The sequence below is a fragment of the Pseudorca crassidens genome, chromosome 4 (genome assembly GCF_039906515.1).
Source record: "Pseudorca crassidens isolate mPseCra1 chromosome 4, mPseCra1.hap1, whole genome shotgun sequence".
In the NCBI taxonomy this organism is placed as follows: Eukaryota; Metazoa; Chordata; class Mammalia; order Artiodactyla; family Delphinidae; genus Pseudorca; species Pseudorca crassidens.
In genome coordinates this window covers 50,560,675-50,578,448 of record NC_090299.1, presented here as the reverse complement: position 1 = coordinate 50,578,448, position 17,774 = coordinate 50,560,675, and the positions used below count along the sequence as shown (strand labels likewise).

Here is a 17,774-nt window from a genome sequence, read left to right as displayed (position 1 = left end):
TCCCGCCCGTCACACCTGCTGGATCGTGCTGATGAAGATCCTTACAGAATTTTGAAAGTGAGATCACTGAGAAGATTCTCCAGAGGCAGCATCAAGCAGTTTCTTAGTAGGGGGCTCAGTTCTTCCATGTAACATTTATCAGTTATTCTGTTCCTCAGTTACTCTAAGCCTATGCTCTAAGTTAAGAAAAAAGAAATAAAATAAATAAAGCTTGCTATGCAAATACACCTTCCAGATAATTCTTCCTTTGTTTCCTAAATTTAATGAATCAGCCTTGATAAAATGCAAATAGATTCTGTAGATCTGGAGTGGGGCATGAGATTCTGCATTTCTGCCAAGCCCCTAGGTCATGTTGGTCTGTACACTTTGAGTCCTTAGCCCACCTATTAACCAAATTCCCATTCTGATTCCTTCGTATTTTGAAATTCTTGAACTGTATCTGAGGTTCCCCAGGCATTCAGATGTTAGTATTAAATGAAGAGGGAAGAGATGGACCCCCTTCCTGCCCCCACCAAGTTATATCGGCATTATATTTTTCCAACGTTATATTTTTTAACGGCAATGAGAACCTAGGTGTATGTTACAAATCCCTAAACCAATTGGATAGCTTCTAATAATCTTCCAAGAATCTGGTGGTTAGTAAAGTCAATTTTCGTGAGTCTTTGAATTTATATTTCTTAAAGTTATTTGTGCCTGAGGGGCTCTGGCAATCCCTCACTTCCTCGGTTCTAAGCCCTTCTCCTCTTCTGAGGTTCCTCTGGCCTCCATCTTCATTTCTTGCCTGGTGGCAAAGAGTCTTACTCTCTAAGCTGAACTGAAAAATAACTTGTGACAAAGTGTTAGGAGATAAAGCTTTAGGTGGCCCCTCCTAGGAGTATGTGCAGTTTCATAGACAGTGACAGAAAAGTTTTTAAAATCAAAAGATATGACTGGTGGGATTTTAGCCCCATGGCAGTCTACTGGAGGACCCTTTTTGGGGGGTCAGGAGGAAGAGGGAATGATGTTTCCAGCCTCCCACATAACCTATTTCTCATTCATTCTTCCTACTCATAAGATCTACCTTCCCACTCTACTCATGAGTCCATTGGTTATGACTTCTGGGGTAGTCTTTAAAGTAATCTCTTTCAAGGAAGTATTCTGTAATTCATCTCTGCTGTGCGTACCATTTGCTAAGGCAACGCTCTGTGTCTATGGGCTCTCTCGATGTCCAGGATCTCACAAAGTCCGGAACAGTATATAAACATACTGGAAGGGGAAATATTATTTTTATATTGAATTGGAAGGATGATGTATGGAATATCTTCACCTGGTCGGACTTAGATTTGATTCTTCTCAAGTCAGCGACAGATTCATATGAGGTTCTCATCTGTATGTTGCTTTTTATTACATTATTTTGCTTCGGGCTCAAACATATCAAGGTGATTCAGACACTGTGGATGAAATCATCTGATTTCCATCAATAAAAGTCTACTAAATCCTTTCGATTATAGGCAGTTGGTATTATTACACGGTTATAGGAAGACATGGGGATGCTATGCACTAATTAATAGGAGTCTACGTGGCCCAGATTTATACAATGATGAATGTTTATAGTTATAGCCAGACTGTTTCTCACTTAAGCGATATAAGTAGATTTAGGTATTGAAATGGATTCTGTTTCTTGGTTTGAATATTTGAGTCTATTGCTTTCTATCTCTGTTCACTAGGAGTCGATTAAGAAAAGGTCCTTTCTAGTTTACCTTCTTATTCCATGATTGAAAATGGTTGTTGACTGATTAATCATGTAAGTTGATTAAGTTGGGGGATCATAAATCATATACCTACACAAAAATTTGACTTTTGCTTAAAATCCGTAAATGCACATTTATTCATCAGGGTATTGCTGTGGAGCTAAGGCCTTTTCTCTAAGTAGGGGTCCACAGAGTGGAATTTTGGAGTCTTTTTTTTGTGTAAGCTATATCCCTAGAGGAACCTCTACAAATTCCAGTTTCAATGTCTTTAAAGGAAATTAAGAATTTTAAGGCAGTGACCAGTAACTTAAGTAGAATCTGGGCAGACCTTTATAATCCCTGCCCCTGCAACGACAATATTTTTAAAGCAACTTTTCTTTATTGGGTCTTTCCAAAGCATTTGACTTGTTTCATGAAAGCAACAGCTCCCTTTCCATTGAAACTCATATTTTATAGCTATATTATTTAATTAAATTATGTAATTACATTAACAGGCACAACTGGTATAAATAGGATTGGGAACAAACACAAATGAATCTTGATAAGCTTACAACTCAGCCACATGGGAGCCAAAGCACATAGGTGCACAAGAGAATATTCTCCTAGCCACAGTGCTTTATTGTCCACTGTCCTGTGGGCATCACTGTAGTTCAGTTTAGATATTTTACAGAGGGAATGATTAGCATTAATTATTCCAGTGAAACAGTGAACTGGAAACCAATGTTCTATTTTCTTTTCTTTCCAAATTACGGCTACACTGCCAAAGTTCATCCTTTTCAGATTTATCACTCTTACGCCACCTGTTTTCGTTTGTTTGTATTTATTTTGTTTTGTGAGAGTTAATACACAGACACCTCTGGTGTTGTGGATTTCATACATTATTGTAGTTTTTCTGTGAAGCCAAGTTCTGAAGGTAAACACCTTACTATTAGCTTCTAATAAAAAAAAGAGCAAAAACAGAAGTAAAAGTTTGTGGGAAAACGTCTTGGAAAATTTCATTGAGAATGGATTTAAAGTGAGAATGTATAATAAAATGGATGGTAGGAACTCATAAAAATTCTAGCCCAGGTGTTAAGTGAAAGTGTGTACAAAATCCTATTGGTGGGTGAAAGACCATCGGTTCCTTCCACACCTGGGTACTCCTTGGCTCTGTACTTATTTTCATCAATGTCCCCCGGCTCTCCCCACCCAGGCTTTCTTTGATTTTCTCCTCTAGACCAAATACCTGCATCCCATAGAGCAGGTTAAAGTGTCATGTTCTGCCATCATAGAACTCTGTGGAATGTATGGCTTAAGTCACTTAGAAAACTTTATTTTCTAGTCCTTTGATTCTTAAAAATGAAGTATTAACCCATATTTATTCTATAAGTTAAAGGAATTTTCCTTAAAATCAAGGGAGGACTGACTGATGCATTTTGTACAGATATTTCCCTTTTTTTTTTTAATTTTTATTTATTATTATTATTTTTTTGCGGTACGCGGGCCTCTCACTGTTGTGGCCTCTCCCGTTGCGGAGCACAGGCTCCGGATGCGCAGGCTCAGCGGCCATGGCTCACGGGCCCAGCCGCTCTGCGGCATGTGGGATCTTCCCGGACCGGGGCACGAACCTGTGTCCCATGCATCGGCAGGCGGACTCTCAACCACTGCACCACCAGGGAAGCCCTCCTTTTTTATTTTTTTATATAACTTTTCCTTAAGGAAAATGTTACAAATTCTAAAACTCTTTCTATTTCTTATTAGTTAGCATATTCTCAATAAGCTGCTTATATTGAAGGAAAAATAGTGATTTGCCAGCAATCCTCGGCATGTAGACACATCACCCCAATATCTGCCTTCATTTTCACGTGGCTTCTACCTGTGTGCATTTGTCTTTGTGTCCACATTTTCCCCTTTTTATAAGAACACCAGTCGGGTTGGATTAAGACCCACCCTAATGACTTTGTTTTAGCTTGATTATCTGTGTAATCCCGTGTCCAAATAAGATCACATTCTGAGGTTCTAGGGGTAGGATTCCATCCTATCTTTTTGCGAAGACACAATTCAACTCATGATGCAGGGCATAGTTTTTAGCGTTTGCATTTGCAAAACATTAAGAAAAAAAAAAAGACTCTCCCAGCGGTGTCCCAAAGCAGGTTTGAGTTTGTGTCTTGAAATGTCAGTGTTGCAGTTTGGCTAACGTGTTATATATGCTTTCCTTACACTTTATTTTCATAGTTGAACCTTCCTTTAATGAAAATATTTACAAAGAAAGAAACAAAATGAATTCTTTTCTGATTGCTTGATTTAAGAATCATGAATAAAAGCTATGCTATTTTATAAGCTCCCATATTCCTGTATGTTCTCATCATGTTTACATTTTGAAGGCGTGTACTTTATTTTATCAGTAGTGAATTCATACTGAGCTACATTTAGTATTTGAGGCTTCATGTTGCTTTCGTTAATTTCCTTGCTAAATGATAAGTGGCATTAAAGTCATGCTATTCTGAGTTTGCTTTCCGAGACAGAGTGACGCTGCATTATTGAACACTTTTACCCTTCCTTTTTAAAATTCATATTTCTACATCATCTATGGAAATTGCCACACTTAATGCTACTATCTTATGAGCAGGAAAAACCCAGGCTGTAAAAGAAGGAGGAAATAGTGGATTATGTGGGACGTGGGTAGAACAGACTGACTTGTAATGGAATTTATTTAAAATAAAATAATACTGCAGACTTGATGCTCATGATAATGCTGTAGTGAGATTATTTCATTTGATTCTTATAATGACTCTATGGTAAGGACAGTGTATTGGTCAGGGTAGGCTAGGTTATGTTGTGGAAACAAATAACCCTGAGGTTTATTTCTTGTTCACATAATGCCTGTTGTTGGTCCAGGTGACTCTCCAGGGCAACTGTCCTCCATGAGTTGGCTCAGCGTTCTAGTCTGCTTCGATGTTCAGGCATGTCTTAGCAACATATGCAGTCACTGCAGTAGGGGAAGAGTTGGCTAGGAGTCAAGAGCTGGTGATTAAGGTCTCCCCTTGAGAAGTGATAGCCATCACTTTTCTTACATGTTATTGGCCGACACAAGACATGTGATTGATTAAGGCTAATTTTAGGGGGTTAAAGGAAATGCCATCTTGCTGTGTCCCTGGGACAAATGGGAATCAGATATTGATGAACAATAATATGCTTGAGACAATAATACTTCCCTTTTACACACATGGAAACTAGGGTTCAGAAGTATTAGGTGACCTGCCTAGGGATATAGAACCAGATAATAATGGAGCTGCTACTCACACCTTGGTCTGTCTGACTCCAAAGGCTATCTGTTCAACCACTTTGTGTACTGCCTTCCATAAGAACTGAGTCAGCTACCTTGAAGATGATGTGATTCAAATGGTAAAGCTAATTGCCCCCAGTTTTCCTTACGGAGTGCTTTTGATAGAATTTAGAGGAAATGGGGAAGAACAGGTGATTGGTGAGGCTTCCATTGAGTCTAGTCTCTGGAGAAATTTTCTGGTCCCTTTCTCCTCTGGCCTTTCTCTCTTACCCTTCAGGGTAACCTCTGAAGAAGCATCTGAATATTATGGATAAAAGAGAGGAGCTGAGCAAGTAAAGGAGCGATTTTGCATTTCTCTGCTTTGCTAGAGGTGGAAGGTATAGTCTTGTAATTATTAAAGGGATAACAGTGTCAAGGTAGGCCTGTATGGCAATTTGTAGCCTACATAACATGTCCATATCTAATCTGAAGATGAGAGCAAACCTCAGTGTACTAATTGACTGTGACCCATATCAGTGAGGTGTGGTTGTCAGAATAGCCAATGGGACCTGGGACTGCATCACTGAAAGGAACTGACTAACATGAAGTAGAGGCGGAGAACGCAGGCCTTGGGGTCACATCTGGGCTACCCTCTGATCCATCACCTAGGCAAATACCTTTGTCTGTCTTGGACTTTTCACTGTAAATCAGGAGCAAAATGATGACTTCACAGTATACTCATAAAGGATAAATGATGTAAGGTTAATAAAATACTTGCAGTACCGTGTGTATAGGTCCGTGCTCAGTAAATGCTGGCTGTTCTTCTTATTATGTTGGTTGTTAGTGTGAGGATTTTTAAAATAAAGCATGTGATTATTAGGCTCTACGTGCAATGATAGACCGTAGCGGGGATATTACAATCACTTCTGGAATATTAGAATCACTATCACTAGAGATAATGAAATATATTTTGAGGCTGGCATCCAGGTTGGAGAGTTTACCTGAAACCATCTTCCATGGTTTGCTGAAGAAACTAGCAAGACCTAACTTGGAAAAGAGATACTTTAGCAGTGGTTTGAGGGCGTGGGCTGCTACTGTCTTTGGATCTCTGAAAGGTTGTCCTACAGAATAGGCTCTAGTATTCTTTATGGAATTAAGAAACAGTACAGCCATGGAAGTTGCAGGGAGAAGGATATCAGTTCACTGTGGGACAGAAGAATCAACCATGGAATTGGACTGTCTTGGGAAGTAGTGAGTTTACTGTCATTGGTGGTAAGAACATGGTTCACATGGGTATTGGCAGGATCTTGGGCATTCAGGCATCAGCTGAGTGATTAGATTAGAGAAACCTTAAATGATACTCAACACTGAGTTTTGTGATTCTAATCCTGGGCACTCAATAGAATCATCCAGTGGGATTTAAAACAATATAGCAGTGTCTTGGGCCCTACCCTAGACCAATTAAATCAGAATCTCTAGGGGTGAGGCTCCTGTAACAGTATTTTCACAACCTTTCCAGTTGATTCTGTTGTGTAGCCAAGTTTGATAACCACTGTTTCAACAGAAAGAAGCAGGTGCCATTGGCAGTAGCGCCTCTCTTAAAACTGTAGGTGATCAGTTTTGAATAGCAGGGGAGAGTATCATTCTGTGTGAGAAATAGTAATGGAACAGGGCAGAGTCTGGTTGGGTTTGACTTCGTTGAGCCCCCAGTATTGAGGAGTCCATCCAAACTGAAGCCTCTGGTCATTTTGGCTAATGGTTTTGGTAAAGGGTTGAGGTCCATGTTCAGTTTAAACACACAACCTCCTAGAGAGGGGAAACCAGAGACTGTAGACACTCAAGATTCAACTATAGGAAAAGTCTGTTTTCCCCCAAAGGTACTTGCTATTATTCATGTTTACTGGCTGCTGAGTGATTCATCCGGTGTCGAGGGAGATGTGCTCAAATGAAATGTGTTGCTTCTATGTAAAGTAGCTTATTTCTTCTAGGATACTCCAGCCCACTGATGCAACCCTGCAGAACAATGCAAATCCCGCTGTGAGAGAGTGTCTGTGTGTGTGTGTGTGTGTGTGTGTGTGTGTGTGGTGTGTGTTTGGGGATGAGGAAGAGACAGGTGCACACATAGATATGCATATTTCTAGGTCATAGAGCATGCCTTCACACCTCCCTCCTCTGACCTTTATGCCAGAAACGTAAGAATGACCCATTGTCCACTGGCCCTGGAGCTTGGTTGTTCCTAATCTCTGGATGCTCAGTGGCTGAGCTGGCCTCCTGCCTGGCCATTTGGCAGCCGTCAGGGTAGCCCCGTGTATCCCAAATTTGTTCCCGCGTGGCTTCTTCCTGCCTGATCCCTCATCCTCTGGCATGGCATTTTCTCCATGACAGTCTGCCCCTGAACTGCCCTCGCTGCCGCTTTGGTAAAGGCTTGCAACGAAAGAGTAACAGCCACTGGCGAATCCAGTTTGTGCAAGCAGCATCAGCAATGGATGAGACCTCCCCCAGGCTGGAAGAAGACTGGAAAAAAGGACTTCAGCGAGAAGCGAGCTGGCAGGTAAGTGACGTCCTCGGCCCCAGACGGACCCAGAGCTCTCGCTCAACTCTTTTAGCCCAAGTCTGGGTAATTCACATCAGTCTGTTTGCACAAATGCGTTATCTGCAGACACATCCATTTGGGGAAAATCATCATTAGTTTTCATTTCTTTGTAAACCATGCAAATAAGATTCCAAATGAATTTCCTCTAGATTCTTGAGCAAGCTAATAGGGTTTTACAAATCTATAGATGTTGCTAAATTTATACTTTCTTAATAAAGCCCCTTGAATTAACAAGTTGCAGGTGTATGTCAAAGGAAGCATGAAGATTTGGTTTGTGTGAGTATAAGTTCATTGCAACATAAAAATTTAATACAACACCTGTCCCCAGACTTACTTTATAGTGTTACAGTAGCTTGGAATAAGGGGCTTGGTTTTAACCTATTTTAATGAGGTGACCATTCTTTTAATGCGGCTTGCGTGCCTTTCTTATTTATGCTGAACTCATAATAGGTGGAAGCTCTGTGGTATGCAGAAAGTTCAAGCTAAAGGGTTCATTTTGGTGTAGAGGCAGTTTTCATTAAAATATGCAAAGCAATAATGTTTATACCTTACAATACCTATTTCAAATTAGCAAAATTATATGCTCCTGTCTCATAAGCTGCCAGCTGAAATCCCTTCCTAAATCCTGTTGAATGGCTTTGATTACTCTTCTTCACATCACACATTACACCTCTAATGCATATTTTTACGCAGCCACTCCATTGCCATTTAATTAGACAACAATATTGAAGAGTGATGCCAGAGGTTTGGTTTTTTTTTTTCTAATGCTGCTCCTTATGGAAAAAGAACGCTTCCGTGCATGAAGCATTTCTTATGGGTGGTGTTGGATAAAGTGCAACTGTGATTTTCCATTTTGTCTATAGCAGACAGTTTCCTACAGAAATGGTGATTCAGGATGAGTTGATTTTCAACATCAATTTTTAAAAATAATTGTCCCTTTTTATAAAAGGAGGGAAACTTTTCATAAGAGTCTCCTTTGCTATTGAAATTTCAGTGAAATGTAATACTGGTATTGACAGGTATGTTCTGTTCTAAGCCATGTGATGTTAAGTAAGGAGCTTCAGAAAAAAACCTCCTCCAGCCTGTCATGAAATTGGAGTCCTTCCACTTTGAGTGGGAGTGTTATTTAGGAAGCAGGAAGGCATACAAATAAATCTCTGCATGCTACTTTGAGAATGTCATGTGGTAGGTCCCCAGAGGTTCTAAACAAATATTCAGGTATGTTATGGTATATTGATGTGACTTTTGGATATTTGTCTTTTGTTTATGTGTTTTCCTTTAGAGAGTTGGCATCTTATATATAGTCTTCATTTCAAAGGAGGATGAAGGAAGGAAGCATGTGAGGAGATGACTCAGAGATCTCTGTGGACAAAATATTTAAACTAGGAACATGAAATCCAAATGTTTCTGTAAAAAAGCATGTGGCCTATCAATGGGAGCGTCCCATGAACCTTTAGCTTAGTCATTACCCAACAGGCAGATAATGAAAATGTTCTCTCTGCTCCTTGCCTCCAAAGATGTGATTGTGTTCAAGTTGACCCTTGCCATTTCCATTATGGTAACCTAAGCTCTCCCTATAGCTCCTGGAGGTCACGGTTATGGGATGGACATCCCAGGCTCCCATTTGACCCTCCCTGACTCTTGGCCATGGCTACTCTGCTTCTGGGCTCTACCCCCAGTGAGGCCTGCCTGCTGCCCACACTGTACAGCCATCTGTGTTGCCATGCTGGGTCCCCACATGCACGGAGTCACCCCACTTCAGCTGATACTTAAGCTGTCCGTAAAGGAGGCAATGAAATCTGATGGCATTAGATGTAAGACCTTTGTCGTGAGAGTGACTTCTTTTGACCCTGCATGGTAGTGATGGAGTTGGGGACAATTTAAAAACAAACTGTGATTGATACTGAAACTTTAATTTAGCTTTAGTACTACATTTCTTGTAGAAACTGATTCCATACTTCTTTACCTAACTAACCACTATTTACCAATCACAGTGCCAGGTGTGTGTGTGTGTGTGTGTGTGTGTGTGTGTGTGTGTGTGTGTGTTGAAAAGGATCGCATCTTTGGAGGCAAGGAGCAGAGAGAGCATTTTCATTATCTGCCTTTTGGGAAATGACTAACCTAAAGGTACATGGGACGCTACCGTTGATAGGACACATGAGTTTTTACAGAAACATTTGGATTTCATGTTCCTAGTTTAAATATTTTGTCCACACACACCACTCCAACATTCCTAAGAAGCCTAGAAGGTACATAAGATTACCCCCTTTAACAGATGAAGAAATTAAGACCTAACCTGTCCAAAGCCATCCAGTATTCAAGTCCAGTCCTGTTTGACTCCAGTGCCTGTGCTCTTCCCACTTTGCTGTACCATCTGAATTGAATTTTATCTCATTTTTTATCTCATGGAATAATAGCTTATGAGCAGCTGTGATGTGGGCAGGCAGGAAGAAAGAGAAAGAAAGGGAAAAAGTATGACGATCTTCTAATGGAATAATCAATCTCTGAATCATTAAGGCTTTAATAAAATGTTTTTCAATAGTTGATTTTTTAACCCTTACTATCTACCAGGCACTAAGCTGCATTTCTAATTCTTACAAGTACTCTGACAGATATTATTTATTCATCTTATACAGATGGGGAAACTGAGGCTCAGCTCAAGGAAACTGAGGAACATGCTCAAGGTTACATACCTACTGAGATGATGAAAAGAGGTGTGGGCCCACTTAGACTGGCCCCAAATCCTGTACTCTTACACAAGACTGCCTCTCAGAGTGTATTTTCAAATTACATTTTGATCATACATATTTTAACTATCTCATCTCACAATGATGTGATGGGATTCAGTCCTTGAGAAATCCCGATAGTTTTTTTTTTTTTTTTTTGTAAATAAATGAGTTGGGCAAAAATGCCTTGCTCACTCATTTCTCCAGAATGTATTTTAATTGGATGCTGTTTGCCTTAAATGAACCAGCTTAACCATGGAGTTGAAAATGAGCTAGATGCAATTTCTAGAATCAACTGTAAATCTAAAAATCCTTTCAAGCTTATAACCTGTACTGGAAAACCAACAGTAGCTGTGTCAGGGTTAATGCTCCTGTTGCCCATGGCCCACTTCAGCTCTGGGAGAAGCTGGGAACCAAGATGGCAGGGGCTTCGGCCACCAGGTAACCGTCGGCCTACTGGCAAACTTACTTAAGGCAGCGCCTTTGCTTCTTCACTTGTAAACCGAGGTGATTATGCTTGAGTGGGGCATTGGAGAGAGGATGGGCGGAGACACCAGTGCTTCATTGCTCTGGTCAATGGTCAGTTGAAAGATATTATGGAGGGGCAAATGGCTCATTTCCGGGTAATGTTTTATCTTGCGGTGGTTCCCTTGAAAATAACCAATGTAATAGTGGTGTGGCCATTGTGAACTCCTCTGTCAATGTTGTCTGTCTGTGTCCATCTCCCCCACAAGAAGACAAATTCCTCGAGGGCAGAGACACATCTCATGTGACTCTGTGTCTCTGCCCTTAGCACTGAGCCTGACACACACTTAACCCTGATGATGTTTGCCTAACTGAAGGGAATTGCAAATTTGATCTGGAAAAATGCTAAGGTGTAATGTGGCCCTAAGGCCCTGATTGGACACGTGAAGAACCAAGGCTGAGCAAGGCTGACTGCGCTGAGTTCTACTGCTGGTTAGTGAGTAGCAAAGATGGTAATCTCCCTGCTTAGCTTTCTTCCGTTTCCCTGGATCGCTTCTCCATGAAATTCCAATGTCTCAACTTTCCCACCTGTAGAATTGGAACTAGAATATATTATCTGTGTCTGTTTAGATATCTTTATTTATCCTGGTACCCATATCTGACAGGAACAATGGCATAAGGGTTAAGAACATGGGATCTAGAGTCAGACTTCTGGGTTCCAACCTTGGTGTCATCAGTTTCTAAGTATGTCACACTGGTAACATTTCTAACCTTTCTGTGCTTCAGTTTCCTCACCTATAAGATGGAGATAATTATCCCAGCTACGTTCTAAGGTTGTTGTGAGGATTAAATGAGTCAATTCAAGAAAAGCCCTTAGAAGAACCCTTCAATTAAGTACTGTTTAGTGCCCCATAGTGTGCACTGTATGTGTCATCTGGATCTATTACCTTTTTAATGAGATCAGCCATTTAGCATTTTTTTGAATAGGTACTGTGTGCAAAGCACATCAATACTTATGTGAGTGAGACAGTGACAGGAGACATTGCCCTTGAACTTGAGGTCATGGTGGAGAGAGCACAGCAAGTCATCACGATTATAGAATAGCCACAAAACGCTCCGTGTATCACGGAAGCACTGAGGAGTAGCCTCTGATCCGTCTAAGGGGTTCCATGGAGGGGGTGATACTGGTGCTAATTAAACAAAGAGAAGGACTTAAGCCAGACAAAGAACTCGGAAGAGTGTTTAGGCCAAAATAAAGAACATATCAGAGGCGGGAGGAGCCAGTTGTCTTCTGGTGCCAGCCTTTCAGGGTGAGGCAGGAGTGATGCAGATGAGTCTGAAGGGGCAGGAAGGAGACAGTTCCTGCATGGTTAGACCAAGCAGCTTCAAACTGCAGTGGAGAGCCATCGATGGGCTTTAAACAGAGGCATAAGATAGGGATCAACATTTTTTAAAGACATCATTCTGGCTTCAGTGTGGAAGATAAATTAGACTAACAAGACTAGAGGCCAGAAACCCAGTTAAGAAGCTGCTTCACCACTTTAAATGAGGGCTGGCAGGACTGTGGAAATAAGATGGAGATGGAAGCGTAGATGCGGAAAAATCTAGAAGACAGGGGCCTCTGGATTTGGTGATCGATTGATGCAGGGAATGAGGGTGTGGAGAGTCCAATGACTCTTTAGGATGGCTAAGTGGATATCAGTGACATCACCTGAAAAGAGATTGCCAGAAAAGAAGGTGGTCTCTCAGCTCATGGTGGGCTGGGTAATAACTAACAAAATAGTGGAGGAGAGTTATAAGAAATATGAATAATATAGTGTTTTATACCAGAAAGATAAACAAAACCTCGTGAGGACTCAGAAAACCCAGAGAAGGTAATAATATCAAGACTATTGAACAATTACCAAGAGCTTACTTTGTGCCAAGAGCTGTTTTAAGCATTTGTCCTGTTAACTCACAGAATCTTCACCATCACGGCATTAGAGAGATACGAGTTGTATCCTCATGGTGTAGGTGAGGAAGTTTCAGAGAGGTTAAGATCGATCACTTAACCAGTCCATGGAGCCTAGGTCAAAGCAGCCTGGATCCAGAGCTTGAAAGCACTTAAGATTATGTCCATTTGCATGGAGCTAGGAGCCAGGGATGAGTTCACAGAGTAGATGACATTTGAGCTGGGTTTTTTAAGGAGTGCAATTTGCAAGTAGTGAAACCCTGAGTTAGAATCCGGGCTCTGCTGCTTCACTGGCGGTGGATATGCTCTACTCGGGGCGGATAGAACAGTCTCTTGTGTGTGTCTCTGGGTTCAATGGGTCTCCTAAGGTTATTGGCCTGAGTTTCTCAAGGTGGGACAGGCCAACTTCATAGCTCCCAAAAGAGGTTGCATATGGTGAAGGAGGCCTCTAGCAAGGCCAGTCCAGTGCCCAGCAGTCCATGATGTATGGGAGATGATAGGCCTGGAAATTAGAGGGCCTGACTGGGGAAGGGCAACTAGACTTAGATGTGTGACCTCAGGCAAGTCCCTCTTCTGAGATGTTTCCTCCTCTGTAAACAAAACAAAATACCCACTTCCCAGGTAAAATAATGTGTGTTTAAAAGAATTTGTCTAATGTAAAGCATTAGACAGAATGTAAGATTTTTGTCTCTAATAACAGAAAATAAAGTAGAATTGTATCTTTGAAATAATACCAAATACAAAAATAGTTTCGTGTTACTCTCTACCTTCCCTTCCAATTCCATTGCTATTTTGTGTTTCAGTTTCCATGTAGGAAGGGAAAAAAGTATGTGTGAGGTTGTTTCCTCCTCTCAGGAAAGGATTCATTTCTTTATATGGGATACACCTTACATTGGTATCAATGGAATAGTGGTTCGTATTTTGAGTTTACATGATATTTAGAGAAATCTGCTTCAAGATACTAATGTCATCTATCAAATGAGCAAATTGTGATGATAGGGTAAAAGCAGTACCCGAGGATATAGACTGACCAGTTCTAACTTTATGTCAGGAGTATGATGGACCTAGCAAGAAATGGTTTGAACGTAGAAACTGTTAAGAGTTTAGGTTTCTCAGAAAACAAGTTCTGTTTTTCTTCTATTGTTACATTTCTGGCACAGTAGTATGTTTGAGAAGCCCTCTTTTTCTGCTTTCCTTTTAAATTATTTGGAACTCATTCATTCATTCATTCATTTGGTCCAGGAGGGTAAAGGGACGTATTTCTTAGATTCAAATGTCATCGACTTATAAGGCTCAAAGAGACCTTGAGATGACATGTCATTGTTTGTTTTCACCCTCTGTGTTCCTCACTCTGAGCAGAAGCAAGTCCAAAATGCTGAAGACAGATGACCTTCTGTAGCTTCTGTCCATAACTCATCCCTGGGCCTAACAAATGATTCTTAAGCTAAGGGAATTCTTCCTTGTGGTGGATTTAAACTGCTCCCGTTGCAGCTGAGGACGATACCTGCTCCTTCATCCTCCCTGGAGGTGGAGAAAAACAGCTCAGTCACTGTCCTCAGGAATCAGCCTTCCTGGCCTTGAAGATCATTATGAAAGCAGCCTTCAGCTTTTGCTTCTCAAGGCTAAGCAACTTAAATCCTTAGGTTTAATTCTTCATTTCCATCTTCTTGAGTTTCTGTGAAGCTTCTCCAAATCCGCTCATTACCTTTAGCTTCTTTTTTTTTTTATACAGCAGGTTCGTATTAGTTATCCACTTTATACATATTAGTGTATATATATACACTAATTACCTTTAGCTTCTATAGTCTAGAACTTTTCAAGAGGATCTAGCCAGGGCTAACCAGCAGGGGTCACCTGCTCATTTATTTAATCAGCTACTGCATATTTACTGAGCTCCACGTTCTAAATACTAGACCTCTGGGCAAAGTCCTGAGGGTACACAGATAAGTAAAAACAGCATGAGGTAGCGCTAAGAGCCAGGCTGTATCATGGATCACTACTTACCAGCTGTATGACCTTGAGCATGTTACTTAAACTCTATGTCTCACTTCCTTCATGGGCCAAATGAGATAATGATAGTATCAATGATCTATGTCATTGCTTTGTTGTGAGGATTAAATGGATAAGTACATGTAATGCACTTAAAAGTAGTGGTCGATGCATAGTTATGGTCATGTAACTCCTTGTTAAAGAAAATAAAAATGAAATAAGATGCGGGTCCTGCCCTCTAGTTGAACCCACTCTACTTGGAAGGATGAACGAATAAATAGTTAATGACAGTTCAGTATGTTCGATGCTCTGGTAGCAGTTTGAGCATGTGGGATGCAGGTTCAGAGGTGCAAGAGGAATCATGCCCCAGGGCATCAGGAATGACTTCATGGTTCAAGGAAGGTGGACTGTTGGATGCACGTCTTAAATTCACATATCGTTGACATAAAAGGCTGGGAGAGACCTTGGGATGACATCTCCTTGTTCATTTTCACCCTACAGATGACTGAGTTGGATCTTAGGGGAAGAGTAAGGGCTTTCTAGGTGGTGAAGAGGGTGAAAAGGCACTCTGGTCACAGGGAGGCTTTGTGAACAAAGAATTAGAAGCGTAGACGTTTGGCACATGTTTGAAAGATGGAGGGTGGCTTGTTGTGTCAGGGGGTGTGATGGGCAGTGATGCTGGGAGAGGCTCTTCCATCTGGGTAGCTTCAGGTTGTGAGTGGAGCAGGGGGCCTTGCTGAGGCATTTGCCTTATCCTTAACCTAATCCGTGCTCCTGGGGCTGTATTTTAAAAAGCTGTAGATGTGTTAGGGAGGCTGCCACAGCATTTGATGTCTCTCTTCTAGGAGTTTTCTTACATTGTCTTGGATCAGAGTTATGTATCAATCCCTAGAGGCCAGAATCTGAATCTTATTCATTTTCCTATTTCTCTCAGGGCCTAGCATAGTACCAGGCACGGGGCAGGCTTAAGTCATGTGTGTTGAAATCAAGTTCGCCGTGTATAACCAGTGCCCTCATCTGACTGTTCAAGGACAACCAATTGTGCTTATGCATGAATGAACACACGCTAATAAATGCATCCAGGGATTTTACAGTTTTCAAATTTGACTCAATTTCGAGCACCTCTTGGGAAGGGAATAGTTTTGTGTAAAACCCAAAAAACCAATACGAGAAACAAATTCTCCCTGTGGTGTCTTTGCCTTTTACATTCGGCTTCCTGTGCTCCTGTGTGCCACATTCACAGCTGATTATTCTGATGGGGGCCCAATGAGCATCGACTTTATGTCTTAGACTCTTCCCTTCTCGAACTCGTTCTTGAGCATTGGCTTACATAGGTCACAATCCACGCTGACGTTGGCTACAGAACATTCGAGCTGTAAAGGGCAGATCTTAAAAGAAGGTTGAGGGGGAAAAAGCAGCTCTGGACTCTAAAGAGACAAATGTGTTTTACATCAAGTTCCCCTGTTGAAAAAATGTCAAAAGTAAGTGAGAAATACTCAAGTTGTACCAGCTGGTTGAATGCAGTGATTCTCACTTAGGGTGCAAAAGCTGCAACTTTCTATCTAATTCACTCCTCAATCACTCCATGGCCCCTGTCTCAAGCTCAATTTAAGTTCAGTCCCCAGTACACGGAGCCACTGGACAGTGTATAAAGAAATGACTGGCCAAAAGGGACTGAGGGGAAGACGGAGCCACGTGGTGACCAAAGCTAAGTTACCAAGTAGTCCTGGGATCACGCAGCATCTCTCCCTGGCGCCTCTCACAAAGTCCGTGTAAAATAGGTCATTTCTCCTTTAGCCTTTAAATGGTAATTATCTCCGCCTGATAGGCTAATCTGATCAGACATAGCCTGATGCTTCTGGTCAAATGCTCACCACATATACTGGGGAAACAGACAGATATACTGGAGACTCTGGGGTAGTGCCTGGATTGAAAGTTTGCTGCCTCCAGGGCTTTGAATCGAAATGGAAATGGGCCGGCTCTCTGCAGAACCCCATTACTGTTGATGACCGTTTGTCTTTTTCAGAGGAGTTCGGGTGAGCGATAAATAGGACTGCTCTATAGGGAGCGCGTCCTGGAAACTGTCAGATCTTTCCTTACACATGTCAAGTGTATTTCAGTTTTCAAAAGCGCATATCCATTTATACTCCTTTTTCAATCTCATAGAGGCCCTATGAAGGAAATGGCAACCGTGTTATTATAACCAATCGTCAAATGTATAAACTGAGGGCTGACAGGTTTAAGAGCCTTGCCCAGCAGGGCCAGGACTAGAACCTGAGTCGAAGTACAGTCCTGCGCTTGTGTGCTCAAATCCAGCTACCTCTCTCTTCACTGGTCAAGGGTAAGCTTTCCAGAAGCTTGTAAAAAATTGTTATTAAATTAATACTTAATTAACCTCAATCAATTGTCCCCTTCCTAAAAAAGGGTGACATTTAAAGCTAAAAACTTTTATGTAATCATTTCTGAGGAAGAGTTCCCCTCCCCAACCCAACAATGAAAATGTCTGGTGAGAAAGCAAGATGTTCGTGTTTCTCCATGCTGCTCCTCAGGCTTCAGGCATGGGCTTCTCGCAGTGGTGGGAGTCCAGCAGGGCTATTACACAGTTACCACTATCTGGGGATATGCTGCAGAGACATAATTTTGTGTCACACTCTAAAGACTTTATTTTGAACATGGCTAAATTCCTTTTTTTTTTCTCATTGGAGAAGGAGACACACCATTTCCTGCAACTTAGCTCCTTGCCAAGATGTGACTTAAATAGCATCAATCACCTCAATCCCACCTTTTGGATGAATCAACATTTCAGCGAAGCAAACATCTGAACTAATGAAACCAAATGTTTTCTTTAGAAATTTTTGAAAACTGAAATGGTCAAGAGGTTACACAGTACAGATTTTGTTATTTTTGTGGGAATAATAATGAACTCTTAGGTTCATTGGTCTTCGAACTATACTATGTTTATTAGTAATTGGTTTTGGTGTTCACACGTATCTTGAGGAGCTGTGGAGAAGCATCTTATGTTGCACTTTTCTTGCACTGTTATTGTACTTTTTATGTCTATGTTTCATCTGCCTAA

At 41.2% G+C, this 17,774-nt stretch overlaps 1 protein-coding gene across 2 annotated transcripts in view; it reads left to right on the top strand.

The window, feature by feature from the left end:
- PPARGC1A (PPARG coactivator 1 alpha) overlaps positions 1-17,774 on the top strand; it is a 662,747-nt gene that overhangs the window by 356,907 nt on the left and 288,066 nt on the right. Inside the window, exon 2 of one of the 2 annotated variants that reach the window (XM_067735645.1) lies at positions 7,360-7,525. The exons of the other annotated variant lie outside the window; for it this stretch is intronic. Coding sequence (XP_067591746.1) covers positions 7,457-7,525 — 69 coding nt within the window. The 5' untranslated portion in view covers positions 7,360-7,456. The remainder of the gene's footprint in view (positions 1-7,359; positions 7,526-17,774) is intronic. 2 annotated transcript variants of the gene reach the window in all.